This window comes from Aotus nancymaae, unplaced genomic scaffold (genome assembly GCF_030222135.1).
Source record: "Aotus nancymaae isolate 86718 unplaced genomic scaffold, 86718_ANA_hifiasm-v0.15.2.pri h1tg000030l, whole genome shotgun sequence".
NCBI lineage: Eukaryota > Metazoa > Chordata > Mammalia > Primates > Aotidae > Aotus > Aotus nancymaae.
The window spans coordinates 12,658,605-12,675,176 of NW_026988443.1; the positions used below are offsets into that span (position 1 = coordinate 12,658,605).

The 16,572-nt window shown below is 51.7% G+C and overlaps 2 protein-coding genes across 8 annotated transcripts in view; one reads left to right on the top strand and one right to left on the bottom strand.

Moving 5' to 3' along the window:
• Positions 1-9,488, top strand: POLR2C (RNA polymerase II subunit C). Its single transcript, XM_012447882.2, has 9 exons — positions 1-126; positions 340-389; positions 3,192-3,260; positions 3,414-3,466; positions 6,352-6,480; positions 7,209-7,260; positions 7,483-7,651; positions 7,792-7,866; positions 8,490-9,488. Exons 1-9 carry the CDS (start codon positions 41-43, stop codon positions 8,632-8,634), a joined length of 828 nt encoding a protein of 275 aa, XP_012303305.1. The 5' UTR covers positions 1-40; the 3' UTR covers positions 8,635-9,488.
• Positions 9,436-16,572, bottom strand: part of DOK4 (docking protein 4) — a 24,175-nt gene continuing 17,038 nt past the window's right edge. For 4 of the 7 annotated variants that reach the window (XM_012447880.3, XM_012447877.3, XM_012447879.3 and 1 more), the window contains 6 exons: positions 13,220-13,327; positions 12,951-13,065; positions 12,556-12,675; positions 12,249-12,438; positions 11,375-11,513; positions 9,436-11,222 (listed from right to left, as the gene is read on the bottom strand). In XM_012447880.3, the coding sequence (XP_012303303.1) occupies positions 10,863-11,222; positions 11,375-11,513; positions 12,249-12,438; positions 12,556-12,675; positions 12,951-13,065; positions 13,220-13,327 (1,032 nt within the window). In that variant the 3' untranslated portion in view covers positions 9,436-10,862. The remainder of the gene's footprint in view (positions 11,223-11,374; positions 11,514-12,248; positions 12,439-12,555; positions 12,676-12,950; positions 13,066-13,219; positions 13,328-16,572) is intronic. The other 3 variants (XM_012447881.3, XM_064383108.1, XM_064383107.1) reach the window with 1 other exon arrangement.

The window sequence follows — 16,572 nt, forward strand, 5'->3', positions numbered from 1 at the left end:
TGACGCAGGCGCAGGCACCGCGGACCTGACGCGGGGAGCGATGCCGTACGCTAACCAGCCTACCGTGCGGATCACGGAGCTCACCGACGAGAATGTCAAGTTCATCATCGAGAACACCGACCTGGCGTAAGGCTGCCTAGGGAAGAGGCTGGCAGCTCTCGGGCGCCGGGAGGCCCAAGCTGGGGCCCTGGGGGTTGGGGGCGGGGGTGTAGTGGGGTGGGAGCGATGTCCTTCCAGAGCTGCCCCCTGCGCCAGGGCTTTAGCTTTGGGAACCTGCGGCCCGGGCCCAGCCTGTCGAGGCTGCGCCACCTTCACGCCCCTTGGCTTTTCATCCTTCAGGGTGGCCAATTCGATTCGGAGGGTCTTCATCGCTGAGGTGCCCATAATAGGTAAGCGCCCCCCCTTCCTCGTTCCCGGGGCCACGGGTCCCTCCCCGCTCTCCACCCACACTCTTTGGGGCTCCTTCCAGTCCTTGGTTCGAGCTGAGGGTGGGAGTGTTGAGAAAAGGGCACTGCTGGAGACTTGACCATACTCTGTGCTCTTGGCCCAGCGACCGCCTCCCTGGCGCCCACGGGCCAGTTAAGTCCACCCTTGTTCTGTGTGTGCATTGCTGAGAAGCATGAATTTAGCAGTCTGCAGACTTGGGTTCAAATACTGTTTTCACTACTATTGTTAAAAAAAACTTTTATTTTGGATTCAGGGGGTACATTGGTGCAGGTTTGTTGCCTGGGTGTATTGCGTGATGCTGAGGTTTGGGTTGTGAATGATCCTTTCCCCCAGGTAGTGAGCATAGTACCCAATAGGTAGTTTTTCACCCATAGCCCCACTGCCTCCCTCCCCACTCTAGTAGTCACCAGTGTGTCTGTTGTCATCTTTATGTCCCTGTATACCCAGTTTTAGCTCCCATGCGGTATTTGGTTTTCTGTTCCTGTGTTAATTCTCTTAGGATAATGGCTTCCAGGCCGGGCTCACGCCTGTAATCCCAGCACTTTGGGAGGCTGAAGCTGAGGATCACCTGAGGCCAGGAGTTCGAGACCAGTCTGACTAATTTGGCGAAATCCCTTCTCTACTAAAAACATAAAAATTAGCCTGGCGTGGTGTTGCATGCGTGCAATTCCAGCTACTGGGGAGGCTGAGGCAGAATTGATTGAACCCAGGAGGTAGAGGTTGCAGTGAGCTGAGATTGTGCCACCGTACTCCAGCCTGGGCAATGGAGCGAGACTCTGTCTAAAAAAAAAAGAAAAGAAAAAAAGAGGATAGTGGCTTTCAGCCATGTCCATGTTGCTGCAGAGGACGTGATTTCGTTCTTTCTATGGCTGTATCACTTAGTATTTTTGTGAAACCTGGGCAAGTTACTAAACTTCTGTGTGCTGCAGTTTCCTCATCTGTAACATTCGGCCACTAATGATCCTTAGCAGGGTAACATTAAGGATTAAGTGAGGTAATCCATATAAGTGCTTGTGTTTAGTGAGTGCTCAGTACTGGTATTTTTTTTTTTTTTATTAATCTATTTCTTCAGCTGCATTTGTGGAGCATGTAAGTGCCAGGCATGGTGGTAAGCTCTGGGAATGCAAAGCTGTAGCGAACAGGGTTTTTGCCCTTGTGGAGTCCACGGTGAGATTGCAGGGGAGGGATTAATACACAGACAACACTAAAGCAAAGTAGGCTTTGATCGTAGTTCAGGAGAAGCATAGCTACGGTGCAGTTGGCTCGTAGAGGAGGGCAGATCAGTTTCTGGTCTCGTTGCAGCCACTCTGCTCCAGGTGCTTAATGCATTGATTATACTTGTATAGAATCCTGCAAGCATTTCTGAGACTCAGCTCAGAGAGTTAGGGTTAGGCAAAAGAAACATCATAGCTGCTGCATCAAATATTAGGCTTTTAAGGAAATAAGCAAGCTAAATAACTAGGTAAGAAAACATTGTAGTTTATCCACTGCCCCACTCCCCAGTCACTTCTTCAACTCAGCTTGGAGTGCTGAGCCTCCCTTTGCCTAATCACTTCATGCTTCTGGGCCTCAGTTTCATCAGGAGTAAAGTGAGGGAGTTGTACTTCCTGATGCATCCCTGCTATTCTGAGTTTAAATGCCACTTTCCCCATAAATGCAGTTTTACAAATAATGTTGAGCACACGTGCTAGGAATACAAAGCCATCCCAGGACCTGCCTGAAGGAATTTCTGAAGCTTGAGGTATAGACAAAACATATACAAATAGGATACAAGGCACACTGTGACAAGTGTCTTCTGGGAAGTCTGAACAGTTTTGTGAGAGAAGAGTTGAAGGAGAGGGAGTGTTACACCTGTAGCATAGAGGGCAGGCAAGGCTTAGTTTTTAGGAGGCACAGAGGATCTTAACCTGTACAGTGAGGAGGCGAAGGGTGTGCTGGAGGGAGGGGCCAGGGAATTAAGAGGCAGAAGAGGGTGGGTCAGGGTTCTCAGTTGGCTTGGGCTGGGGAAGCGATGGGAAGCCATAGCAGGACGGAGCAGGTGGAGGCCCTCTTCTGACCTCTGTTCCTAGTGTCTGCCTCTCATTTGGCAGTTGGGCTTCAGTGTCATTTGATTTCTGGATTTAGGTGGTTCCATGCAAATGTTTATGAATGAATAGATATGTGTTTAAGTGAAGCATGTGTGATAGAGGATACAGACTTGACCCTCCTACCAGTTCATTGCTGCTAGGAATTGGGGTCTATATTTAGTATGCTTTGAGCATTAAAGGAATTCAGTAAACAATTGTTGATTGTTTTAAAAGTGCTAAGTTGAGCAATCTGGTCATTATATCATAAAACGAGGTATGGCCTGTAAGTCTGGTTACTTCTGTGAGGTTTTCCCTAACTTTAAAATGCTCAGATAGTTGATGTTCTTGGATTTGGTGTTGGGACAGGTAGCAAATTTAAATGCTTCTCATGGAAATACTCAGCTCAAAGAAACATGTTTCCACTCCCATAATATTCTCTAAGTCAGTGTTTTCTGTGAAGCAGAAAACACTGCATTAAATTCACATGGGTAGGGAGGTGAGGTGTGTGTGTGGGTCTTGTTAAAATGCAGGTTCCTGGGCTGCACTCTAGTGCTGTAGAGTCAGCCCCAGCCATCTGCAGTTTAGTGTCAGGTGATTCCTAAATCTTGAGAGCAACTGCCTTAAGTCTGTAGGTGAATTTGATAGCTAAACTCCATGTCTCCTTCCTTCATTTTTTAGCCATTGACTGGGTTCAAATTGATGCCAATTCCTCAGTCCTTCATGATGAGTTCATTGCTCACAGGCTTGGTGAGTACTCCTCGTATTAGAAGGTTAAAGGGAGGGTACTGTGCCTAGTGTCAGGAGGGGGCCTCCTTCCAGCCTCACCCCTAGGGGGCTTCTGGGTTCTCATTTTGGCTTGACTGTTTGGTGGTCTTTAAAGTGCTTTTCTGTTTTTTGCAGGATTAATTCCCCTCATTAGTGATGACATTGTGGACAAGCTGCAATACTCTCGGGTATGCTGTGTGAATTTGGTGGAATGCGAGGTTCGGTGGGGAGGGTTCAGTGCTCAGAGGGATTTTTCCTGACATTTGGCATCCAGCTTGAATTGTATTGTAGTTCTGGAACAACCATGTGGAGATGTTGTCTAGAGCCTGGGCAGGCCTTGGTCCTTGGTTCTGATGGGGCTTCAGATTGGTTAGTGCACAGAACATCAGGGAGTGTTGTTAGCCAGCTCCACCTGAATGCCCATTTATACTCACAGTGGCGGCTGTTCCTTCTGAAGCGTCTCTTCCCAGTAACAGGGGCCTGAGGATGCTAAAAGAGTGAACAAAAGGTTGGGTGGGCAAGGAGCAGAGGGGATGGGAGCTGTCTCACAAGAGCAGCTCCTGAGGGACTTAGTGCTGGTGTCTGCCAGACTCATGCCTTTCCCTTGCAGGTGATGTTACTTAAACATGGCCATACTCTTAGGGTCTCACCCTCTTCCTCCTGGTTGTGTTTGCTCCCTGATGGCACGTTAACAGGCCTTCCAAGTCGGGAGAGAGTGGGATAGGAGTAGACTACCTTCATCCTTTTCACTAGGCTAAATTACACAGCAGCTTGAGACTATTTCCTCTTGATGGTTTGGGTGATGCTGAATCAGCCCATTTTCTAATATTTTCAAGGGCCACGTCATCTTTGTGATGGCTAATTTGATATATCCTATAAGTATATATGTATTTTTAAAAAAGAAATATTCAAGCACAGAAAAGCATGGAGCTAGCGTAATAAATACCCATGCTGCCGCCTAACACCGTGTTGTCACATTTCAACATTTTGCCCTATTTGTTTCACATCTCCAGATTTTTGATTTTAGTAAATAAAACATAGATATTAGTGGGGACAGTGGTACAACCAATTAAGAGCAGTTTACCAATATCTTATATAAGGATATGCATAAGGCCAGGCACGGTGGCTCATACCTGTAATCCTAGCTCCTTGGAGGCTGAGGCAGAAGAATGGCTTGAACCCAGGAGGAAGAACTTGCAGTGAGCCAAGATCGCACCATTGCACTCCAGCCTGGGGGACAAGAGCGAGACTTGTCTTAAAAAAAAAAAATATATATATATATATATATATATATATATATATGCATGCTCTGTCACCTAGCAGTTCCTTTCATTAAATTTTTTCCTAGTATTTATTGAACAAAGATGGCTTGCTCTCTCTCTCTCTCTCTCTCTCTCTCTCTCTCTCTCTCTCCCTCTTTCTTTCTCTCTTTCTCTCTCTCTCTCTATATATATCTCTTTATCTCTCTCTGGCTTTTTCTGAAAGTCTGTAGAAACGTTTTAAAACTAGAATAATAAATACCCTTTTACTTTTCACCTATAGTTACCAGTTATTAATATTTTACATTTGCTTTATTTTTCATATGCTTGTTTTTGCTGAACTGTGTGAAAGTTGCAGAGACATCCTAACACTTCAGCATGCATTTCCTGATAAGAATAGTTTCTTACATAACCACACTTTTATTATGCCTAAGAAAGTAAGCGTTCATTTGTAATATCAATGTTCAGATTTTCCTAGTTCCCCAAATATTCTTTATTGTTTTTCTGTTTGTTTGTGGGTCAGTCTTGATCAAGATTCGTTTGGTCCTTATAGCTCTTTAGTCTCTTTTCATCTCTAACAGACTCTTCTCCTTTCAGTGCATTTTTTTTAGGTTGAGTACCTTGTCATATTTTTTATCTTCCATTACATTTTGATTCTCTCGTTTCATGTTTCTTTATTTTTCTATTTTTTGAGATAAGTCTCGCTCGTTACCCAGGCTGGAGTGCAGTGGCATGATCTCGGCTCACTGCAGCCTCATCTTCTGGGCTCAAGTGATTCTCCTGCCTCAGCCTCCCGAGTAGCTGGGACTAAGGTGCTGTGCACCACCATGCCTGGCTAATTTTCTTGTACTTTTTTGTAGAAACAGGGTCTCGCCATATTTCTCAGGCTGGTCTCAAATTCTTGGTCTCGAGTGATTCTCCCACCTCAGCCTCCCAAAGTACTGGGATTACAAGTGTGAGCCACTGTGCCCAGCTCCATGTCATATTTCTAAGAGTAATTCTGTCTCAGGGGTCTGGGTTGCCTTCCTTCCTTACCTGTGTGTGACTGCAGACATCTCAGGTGGGACCTGTAGTTGCTGCTTTTTCCTTATCAGGCAAACATCAAAAGAATGTCGGGTTTTCCTCACTCGTGTGAGGGAGAGAACACCCTGCTTGATTACATCCTAGTAACTCTCTTCTTGCCTGAAGTTCAACTGCAGTTGGTAGTCCCTAACATGGGTATGAGCCAGTTGTTTTAAGAATGGCAAACTTAATAATTATGGAAGGTGGTTGATGGTTATGGGATGGCAGTTTCTTACATGCTTCTCTATTTTTGTATATGTATGAAGTTTTCCATAATAGAAAGGATTTTTTTAGAAAAGGTAAGTACTCTAGAACGTGAAAGGTACTTTTTTTCTGTTCCTTGGTGGTTTTATTTTAAATGGTGGTTACATTCCCAAGCTGGTCCACTTAGTTCTTTGGGAAGCTGAACTGTAGAGTGTGGAAGCATCCTCCTCTCCCTCATAGCCTTGCTTCTCTGAGGAAGAGTACTCCAAGGGCCAGAGTGAGATGTTAGCAGTGTGTCTGCAGAGATGGCCTGGCAGCTGGTGGAGTGGGAAGGAACTGTGGGTGCCAGTGTATGTATAAGTTGTCTCTAAACTTGGGCAGTCCGTGAGAATGGTATACCAGATTGTCACAGCCCACAAGAACCTGGAGACTGATCAATCCCTTTTTACAGGTGAAGAAACTTAAGGAACTGGGTATTAGATGCAGGGAGCCAAGGCGGGAGTCGCCATCTCCCCATAGACTCATTTCTGCTTCTCTTCCTGCCTCAGGACTGCACATGTGAGGAGTTCTGCCCTGAGTGCTCAGTGGAGTTCACCCTCGATGTGCGGTGCAATGAAGACCAGACTCGACATGTCACGTCTCGAGACCTCATCTCCAACAGCCCCCGGGTCATTCCGGTCAGTGCAGGACAGCATCCTCCTTTCCCTGGGATCTTTTTTTTTTTTTTTGAAACGGAGTTTCACTCTTGTTGACCCGGCTAGGGTACAATGGTGCGATCTTGGCTAACCACAAGCTCCACCTCCCGGGTTCAAGCAATTCTCCTGCCTTAGCCTCCCAAATAGCTGGGATTACAGGCATGTGCCACTATGCCCGGCTAATTTTGTATTTTTAGTAGAGATGGGGTTTCTCCATGTTGGTCAGGCTGGTCTCGAACTCCTGACCTCAGGGGATCCACCTGTTTCAGCCTCCCAAAGTGCTGGGATTACAGGCGTGAGCCACTGCACCTGGCTTCCCTGGGATCTTTTCTCTTTCTGGCTACAAGTGGGCCAGACTGGGATTGATCCTTATGAAATGTTGACTTTCCCTGTTACCCTCTGCCTTAATCTGATTCCTAGAAGTTCTAATTCTGGATTCTTCTTGGGCATCGTGGCATCATTAGCATCATTGGTGCTGTGCACCCTCTATCGCCCAGGGACTCTTTTAAAGGCCATGGAATTGTTTTGCCTGAGGCTGTCACCACACCATGAATTGGGGGTTGGAGTCCTCGGGGACATCTGTGCCACAGCCTTGTCAGGTGCCCCTTCCCTTATTGACAGATTGCAGTCTAGAGGTTTTGGGAGATGGATGCCGGAGGAAGTGACTGGGGAGGTGAGCAGCTAATGAATGGCTGTTGGACTCCCTACAGGTGACATCCCGGAACCGAGATAATGACCCCAATGACTACGTGGAGCAGGATGGTAAGCCATGGAGTGAATGTGCAGACATCTTCCTGACCTGTCACTGTGTGGGCCAGTGGGATGCAGACACCAGACACAGCCTCTCGTACTGTCTAGTCTCATCGTAAATTGGCTTTAGACCCATTTTTCCAGATGTGTGTGGTCTTGCAGTAGCACTGCAAGTCAGAATTTGGAGAACCGTCTTTCTCCAGGGCCTTGACTGACTTGTACCTCCCCCTGCAGACATTCTCATCGTCAAGCTGAGAAAGGGCCAGGAACTGAGACTTCGGGCCTATGCCAAAAAGGGCTTTGGCAAGGAGCATGCCAAATGGAACCCTACTGCAGGGGTGGCTTTTGAATATGATCCAGACAATGCCCTGAGGCACACAGTGTACCCCAAGCCCGAGGAATGGTATGTTCCCTTTAGGAGTGGTGGCAGGCATTGGGGGGTGGAAATGGCTGCTGGTGACTGAGATGTGGCAGGCTGTCTAGGAACTTGAGTGCCCCAAAAGCCGCAGTGGCAACCCTGTACTGACCTGTGTTTGACCTCAGGCCAAAGAGTGAGTACTCGGAGCTGGATGAGGACGAGTCGCAGGCTCCCTATGACCCCAATGGCAAGCCAGAGAGGTAAGACCCTGGTCAGACATGAGAAGGTGAAGGGCGTCAGAAGGGATGGTTTTGGTACAGGCTCTGGGCTCGGCAGTCCTTCTCCCCCACCTTGCAGTTCTTGTAAGCTGAGGAGGGGCTGTTGACTGCTGAACTAGACTTGTGCTATGTGTATGTCCCCGGGGGCAGGTCGCCGGCCCCTTTCGGTCACTGTGACAAAGAGGACCCTCCAATTATCCAGGTTGTTCCTATTCTGATTTTCAGCCCCCAAAGAAAAGATTCTTCAGGTCAAAGCTAGGGGCAGAGATTTTGACCCAAGTTCCACAGGGGTGGCTGAAGGGGCTGTGACACTGGTCACTGCTCACATGGTTTTCTACTCTCTCCTCAGTGAGGCGTGTATGCATACAGAATCTGAGGATTTTCACAGGTATCTTATGAGGTAGTTGTAGCCTCCTTGAGGTCATGCAGTGTGTTGAAACTACTCTATGTAAGAGGTTTTAGATGAAGGGAAGTCAGCCCTGGCCCAAGGTCAAGTTCCATGTGGGAACAGAGCCAAGACCCACAACGAGGAAGTGTTGTCCATGGCCAGAGCTCAGGTCGGCCAGCCTGCCTTGCAGGGTGCTTACTGGACTCTTACCTCCTAGGTTTTACTACAATGTGGAGTCCTGTGGCTCTCTGCGTCCTGAAACCATTGTTCTGTCAGCCCTCTCTGGATTGAAGAAGAAACTGAGTGATTTACAAACTCAATTAAGCCACGAGATCCAGAGTGACGTGCTAACCATAAATTAGCTGCAGCTTGCCTGCTTCAGCAAAAACGGAGATTGAGGCCAGCAGCTGGATTTGGGGGTCTCTTGAGGCCCTTCTAGTTTCTGGGAATCTAGTCTACTGTTTCTTGAGCTTCTTGGCAGGTCATAGATAGATTACCAGGGATGCGGTGGTGTTTAGGCAGGACAGGTTTTTACTGGCCCTGACTGCTGTTAGTAATTGCCAGCAGGGCTCCCCAGATCCCAGAACGTCCCTTCCAGTCTGTTTGCAGCGCACCTGTAGGGAACCCACTGAACTTCTCTCCTGGTTAGTCCGGGTCTTCACTCTAAATCCTTTCTGTCCAAAAGGAGTAATTTTCAGTTGTACCTTAGATTTCTGGTGTTAGGATCCAGTGCCACAGTCTTGATTCAAGGAGCCTATAAACCCTTCCAGTCCTTGCTCCAGGGCCGGTCTGCTAGCACTTCAAATTCCCAGGTGTCCCTCATTTGAGAAATAATCTTTTGGGGATAGCATTACACCTTGGCTGTCCCCTCCCCACCAAATAAACACGGTATTTCATTCTCTACCCAGCAGTTATGAACCCCTTCACCACCAGTGGCCTGATGATTGAGTTTGTGGTGGGGGTGGGGGTGGAAGCAGCTGCAGGAGCAAGAGCCCCTCCCACATACACAGGAGAAGTATTTCATTTCTCCTTAATGAAGGCTCTGGCCCTAACCCCTTAGCACTGTCTCCAGGTAGGAACACACACAAAGCAGTTAATTAGGCAGCCTGCAGAAAAGCAGAGATCCAGTACAGAAAGGAAAGGATATTTATTGATTAACAGAAGTTGTCTTTTTAAAAGTGTTTATTTTTGGCAATAAAGAGCACAACATAATCTCCTTCATGCGTCATCGTGCCACTTAGCTGAGCCAGCCAGCTCTGCCTCCCTCCCCAAAGACCTTTGGACCCCAGTTCCCCTCTTCAGGCTAGCTCATCCCTCTGGGTGGTCATTCCCCAGGTCACGTTGAGAGCTGAGCTGACTGCGCCACCTCTCTGGCTCAAGGGCTCCTTTGGGAGGGGCCGCATGCTTTATCATCCTCCTGCCACAACTCAAATAGTGGTTATTTACAAGAAAGTCTGTTCCCACAAATCAGGACCCTAAAGTTTTAAAAAACAAAACAAAACGCAAAAAACAACAACAAAAAACCCCACACAACCAAAGGTTTGATGTGAATAGAAAGATAGATAGCCCTTCTGCATGGTAGTCAACAAATACCAGCACTAGAAAATCAATTGCTTTAATTGCATTTCAGCAGGGAGCCTCAGCACCATGTGGGGAGAAGGAAATGGGAAGGTCTTGGTTTCAGAGTGCTTTTGGCTGGCCAGAGAGTGGCCAGACAGGGCCAAGGGGCTCCTTTTGCTTGGGCATTGTCCACCCCTGGTCAGTGAGGGGGGCAGCAGGAGTGCTCCCCACGGCAGTCCTGCTGCGGCCTTCCCTCCTGGCCTGGCCCTGGGGAAGGAACAAGTTCCAGCCTTCCTCCACGTGGCTGAGGTAATCAGCCCCCTACCCTGAGGGCATCTTCCCAGCCTACAAAGCAGGAAGGAGCCTGTGCAGAAGTTAGATTTTAAAACCAGATTTTCACCTGAGATATCAACCAGATGTTACTCTGCTTCAAACTCCAATTGCAAGGCTGGCAAGCAGCACAGTGGAAGCTCAGATCCTTCCTGTGCCACTCCAGGCCCAGAGGAACTGAGAAGCCACCTTTGTTCTAGCCCTTGGGCTGTTTGTTTGGGAAAAGCCAGCAGTCAGAGTGCCAGCCTCAAGCCCTGATTGTCCCCCTCTTCTGGCCCTGGCAGTTCAAGCAGGTCCTGGCAGCAAGAAGGCTGTGCCATGGAAGATGGACACAACTGTCTTCATTCTCAAAGGCAGCCTTGACCACGGCATGGTCATGGAACTCAGAAATGTGTGTGTATTGGTGGGGAAGGACAGGATGAGGGTGGGGGATGTCGTTAATACAGAGTATGTCGTAAGCCATATATATTAAAATCATTAACAGTATATAGTCCCACGGTAGCTCCAGCCCCTCACACATGCTCAGGTGGTGTGGCCAGCCCTTTGCCTCAGTCCAGCCTCACCCTTGGGGGTGAGGAGGGGGCAGTTTGCTCCCTTTCTCCAGGCTCTTGGCCGACAGCCCCTTGAGGCTGTCCACAGTACACTGCAGCCAGCCCTGCAGCAGGCAGCCCCCAGCAGTCATTGGTGCTCGCCAGCACTGTCACTGGGATGGGGTCTTGGCCTCGCTGCTGTCCCCCTGGCTGGGCTTTGGCTTTAGCAGGATAAATCTGTTGAGGAGGTCCGTTTCTGAGCTGGCCTGGGCTGCCCCATACCCCTCACCTGTGGGCACAGAAGCAGGCTCAGAACTCAGAGCTAGGTCAAAAGACCCCTGCCCAATAGGCCTCATCCTCCACGGAGCCTCCTGGCAGGCAGGTGTGGAGCATGGAAGCGACTCACCAGCATAGCTGGAGGCTTCGGCGATGTTCTGGGAACCTGTGATGTGGTGCCAGTAGGCACTGCGAGGCAGCATAGTCGTGGGAGTGCAGGGATACGAGTAATGTTCTGTGCCCTTGTTCAGCAGCTGTGGGGCAGAGGAGGGGGCGCTCCCATTAGTGGCTCAGTATTCCTGAGCAGCCTGCCCAAGACCCTACCTGCCTCCACTGTGTACCCCAGGCACTCAGCCCTGCCTGTCCACCTGCCACCAATAACCTGGACTGCCACCTGCTGCCTCACCCTCACGTTCTTCTCCATTTCCAGCAGGACCCGCTTGTGCTGCTCTGCGATGGCCAGGGTGGCACTGTGGACCCGCTGGTAAATCTGCTCCCCCTCTTGTGTCTGGAAGGTGTAGAGTCCTTCCCCAGCATCACACATCCTGGGGACACAGATGGCACAGAGGGCAAGGTGGTGGGGACCCCCCACAGACATGCATGTGCTCGGTCAGGCTCTCCTGCAACTGCAAGCTGTGGTTGCATTCCAGGCGGGAGGACGGGCAGCACTGTGGTCTGGGGTTCCGACCACATGATGCAAATATGCTGAGCATTTTCTCTACCAGCTGCTGCTCAAAATGCTTTAGAAGAATTAATCCATTCCGTTTTCTCTACCACCTCCCTCTGGCCTTTGTACCATTAATAGTTTCATTATTATGCATTTTCCCAAACCATTTTATAGATGAGGAAACAGACATACAAAGCTAAGTAACTCAACCGGGGTTCTACAGAGGGGTCTACAGAATTTCAGTGTAGGCAGGCTGACTCCAGAGTTCAAGCGAGGGGATACCCAGTCTTCACTATAATTCTAGGAGGCTAGGTACTTTATTATCCCCGAAACCCAGACGCAGGTCCACAGTCACAGAACTAATGCCTATACCCACATCTGACTTAAGCCAAAGTATGACTTTTGGTAAACAGCTTCACTTGATCTGCATGCTGTGGGCAAGTGACTCCTCTGAGCCTCCATTTCTTCTATAAAATGGGAACATTATATTCCCCCTTGGGATTGCTATGTCAATAAATAAAACAAGCTCCTAGCACAGTGAGTGCCCAACACAGTGAATGGCAGCCACCCTCACACCATGGTAGGACGGGGCTGGGAGGCGAGAGGGTCCTACCGGCCGGCCTCGAAGGTAAAGCGTGTGGCATCCCGGCCATAGCGGCGCAGTGAGCAGAGGGGCCACGAGACGAGCTTCACGCGGGGGTTGTGGATGTCCCAGAGGTAGATGTTCTCGTGGGTGATCTGCAGCTTGCACTCGCCATACACGTCCAGGTTGGGGCAGGGCAGCAGGAAGACATTGAAGCGATCTGGAGTCAGGGAGGGAGGACAAGTGGGCCCAGAGATGTCCCAGATGGGGGCTTCCTCCCTCCTTTTTCCTCTTCCTCCTCCCCCTCCCCGCCCCCAGGGCCAGGGCCCAGCCTCACCTGTCTGCTCACACTGCACGCCTGGGGCCAGGAGGTCAGGCTCTCCTAGACTGATGTCATTGAGCCGGGACCCCAGACACTCCACAGATAGTGTCTTGTACCACTCCTCCGCCTCCAGCTCTGAAGAAAATGCTACTTCATCATGCGGCTCTTGGTACCCATCTGCCCAGCCTAACTTATGCCGCCATGCACAGCAGGGAGGGCAAGGACAATGGGTTCTATCTGTCTATCCCACCTCAACCCTGGGGGCCTGCTCCCTCAAAGCACCCCCAACCCCACACACACCACACCACCATCTCCACCCAGGGTTAGCCCTGCTCTGCCTGCTCCTGGCTAGACCTCTGACCACAGCCACCCCAGGGGAGGCAGATGGGAGCCTGCACTCAGCGCCTCACCTGAGTCGCAGGTGAAGGTGCGCGCCGAGTCGTCAGTGAATATGATGGCCACTGCCTGCCGCTTGGTCTCCTTGGGGAGCCGCGTGACGCACTTGACATTGCTGATCTCGGTCACCTGGGACAGCATCCACAAGGGACTTAGCCAGGCCAGGGCGCCTCTCTCTGCATCCCCCACAGCCCTGCCACCCGCAGGAGGGTGTGCAGACCTCAGGCCTCAGCAGACCGCCTTTGCTTACAGGTTGGGGGAGCTAGGGCCCAGGCCTCCTAACCTTGGGGCAGCCCCGGAGGCACACCGACTTCTCATCCGGATACTTCTCCAGCCGCTGGGGCCCCTTGCTGGAGGATTTCCGGAACACCAGCCAGCACCTCCGGTAGATCTGTGGGGCAAGATGACAGCGACCCCTGAGCCGACCTGCCTGGACCACTCCCACCCTGCCAGCACGGCCCTGCAGCCACACCTGCCTGCCACAGGGGGCAGTGCTACGCAGGGTTCCCTGAAGCCCCAGCCTGAGTGTGTGCACCGCTGAGTTTAGTGAGAGTTGCCAACGTTCATTGAGTGCTTCTTGCTTAGACACTGTTATTAACACTCCGCACAGTCTCAGGGCCACTCCTGGGATCGGTTCTGTTATCATCCCCATTTTATAGATGGGGAAAGTGAGGCATCATAACGCTAAGGAATGGTGATGCTGGTATTTGCAGCAGGCTGTCTAGATCCAGAGCCGACCCTCACAGTTCACTGTAGGATCTGGCCAGGGGTCGGGCAGTGCCAGCCACCACAGAGGGGCCTCCTGGGAACAGGGATTGGACCCTCGCCCCCTGCCAGCCTGCACATCCCCGTGCCCCTAGTTCTCTGAGTCAAGTGAGAGCTCTTTACATAGGTAACACTCTTGTCTCTGGGAGCTTTCACTCGCCCTCTCTTCATTCACTTACCAACCCTGGAGTGTAAGGGGCCCTGTTCCATCTGGGAACCCAAGGCTGTCCGAGGTTAAGGGGCGGAGCTGGGAAACCGGGGCTCCTCCCACAGCATGGTGCCTTCCCTCCTTGTCCGGGCCACTGCCAAGACCCCTGTATCTTAAACCACCTATGTTCTCTGTAGCTTCACGGACTCCTCCCGAGGGGTGAGTAGTACTGGGGAGGGGAGGGGAGTGACCACCCTAGGACTGAAGGGACAGACGGGCCTATCATTCACAGTGCAGGGGTTTGGCCCCAGCCACCCACCTCAGCCGCCCTTGCACAGCCCCTGCCTCCCACCTAGGCTCTTTTCTGCCCAAAGTCTGTGGTTGGGGTTTACCTACTCCTTCCAGCGGGCACTCCAAAAGCCTGGCAGAGCCCATTCTCCGGGCATCTCTGGTGTTCCTCTTACTGGAAACAGTAGGGAGACTGAGTGGCGGCCGAGAGCACAGCAGAGGAGGCCAGGAGACCTCTGGGCCCCATCCCCTCCTCAGCCCTACTGTGCCATGGATGCACTAGGTCCTTGGCAGGAAAGGTCCCAGGGTGCAGTAGACCTAGGCAGCCCCCATTTCAAGATGCCACTCAGCGCCAGGCCATTTCTGGCTCCTAGCTGGTACCCTAGGAGGCATGTCTACTCCTGCACCCCTGACCTGGCTCGGCCCCTGTTCTATCCACCTAAACCTCAGCAGCCCTCAGCTCTCAGCTGCAGTGCTCCTTTAAGACAGACGCTGAATTTTATCCTCAGTATCCTCACTCATATCCTGGTAGCCTCATTAACAGCCGTGGTAAACAAGTGAATGACCACATGAAGGAACCATGAATGAATGGATGGATGAATGGATGGATGCTGCCGACCCAGATACACCCTGCCAGGGTGGGTTCCAGGCAGCCCTCAGCGTCAGGGGCAGAAGGCCTGGGGGCCTGGCACGCCGGTTGCCTGGTTACAGGATACACATTCACAGCCCCAGGGAGCCACGTGCTCAAGAGCCCTCCTTCCCACTTCGCACAGGGCTTTGATCAGTGCTTCAGAAACACTCTGCCACAGCTCTGCCACAGGAGAAAGGCCCTGGCAGGTAGGAGAGCCCGCTCCTGATCTCTTTCAGCCCCTCCCCCTCACCTCTGTAGGCTGAGATGAGAATGGCTGCTGCAGCCTATCACACCAGGGGAAGTGAGGCTCCTGTCTTCAGAGGGAAGAGAATTCTCTGCATGGAGAGGGCCTGGCCATGCCCCACCTCCCCATCCGGGCTGTGCCCACCTGTCAGCCGCTCATTCTCCCTCGGGAACAGGTTTGATACTGAGCGCGAGTGGTTGCCCTGTAGCTGGTGCCTTCTTGGCATGCTCTGCCCTGGGCAAGGCCTCAGCCCACCTGGGGACCTGCTAAGTCTGGGGCCAAAGGAATGAGCAGTGATGTTAGAAGCTAGGCCTCCGCTTCCTTGGGCTCCCTGCCTCGGCCTCAGCTTCTCTTTGTTCTGTGCTCCAAGTCAGTGGGCTGATCCCTCTTTCAGAGGAAGAGTAAAGAGCAAAGTAGCCGATGGCTGCCAGGGCCCAGTCTCAACCAGGTTGAGCCCCAGGGCAGGGAGGCACAGGAGGGGAGGCGGGGCCAGAACCACCCTTTCCAAGGCCAGCCCTGCTCTGTCTGGTACCCAGGTAGGGAAGCCCGGAGGCAGATCCCTCTCCCCGCTGCATCCCCCCACCCCACTCAGGCTGAGCCAGGAAGCCTTGAGCAGCCTGAACCCACCCGGTCCTTCAAGGGAATGGGAGAGAGAAGGGAGAGAGGACAGGAGTCCTGGGTCAAACACGAGGCTTGGGTGACCTCCGTCACTGGGGCTGTCCTTCCCACAGGGGAAGGGGCAGCTGCCAGACCTGTCTTTGGCAGGGGGGCTTGGCAGAGGAATAGAGGCAGCTCTCAGCCTGGCCGAGATCATTAAGTTGATCCCTGGGGCCTCTGCTCCTGCCTTCTGGGGAGCTCTTCACCAGTTGGGGGTCTACATGGGTGGGACAGGGTGCATGCCCAGTAAGACCTCTTCTCTATAGCCCCTCCAAGCCCCCAGTTCAGGGACAAGCACCAGGCAAGCACAGAGTCACCCGCCAACAACTTGGAGGGAAGCAGCCTGTCCCAGAGCACTGGGCCATTCTACCCAAAGTTCTCATTTAGAAACCACATAAAGATCAGCTTCAGCGCCTCTCACACCACCCCATCTCCCCCAACCAGCCACTCCCCTTTTCAAACACTTCTTTGACATTAAAAACGACAATCAAAAATGTACTAAAGATCTGCACACGGAAAGCAGTCAGAAGCAAGGGGAGAGGAGGTACCGAAAAGAAAAGAGGCTAGGAGAGGTGAGGGGAGGCTGGGGGTGGGGGGCAAACAGAAGGGAGAGGAGGCCAGGGGAAGCGAGACGCTGTTTCTCAGCTCAGACACAGCCCGGCCTTGCCAGCCACTCCTGCTGCTGCTGAGGTGACAACTTCAACAATAGCAGGGGAGTCGCCTGCCCATCGGCACCACCACCACCACCGCTGGCCCAGCTGCTGGGATGCCAGCCAGCCCTCTGGGGCGGGGGCTGCAGCAGGCAGAACCCAGCCCAGGCACATGCCAGGCAGACTGCTGGCAAGGAGCCCCAAGACCACAGATGCACGATGCCCAGCGGCTGGCGGGCAGCCGCGTGCCCCA

What these genes read in the sequence shown, in the direction of transcription:
- POLR2C (XM_012447882.2), top strand. Translation starts at nt 41, where the DNA reads ATGCCGTACGCTAACCAGCCTACCGTGCGGATCACGGAGCTCACCGAC. An exon ending in ACAAGCTGCAATACTCTCGG is followed by an intron (nt 3,467 to 6,351) that starts GTATGCTGTGTG and finishes TTCCTGCCTCAG; the next exon opens with GACTGCACATGTGAGGAGTT. An exon ending in CCCAATGGCAAGCCAGAGAG is followed by an intron (nt 7,867 to 8,489) that starts GTAAGACCCTGG and finishes CTTACCTCCTAG; the next exon opens with GTTTTACTACAATGTGGAGT.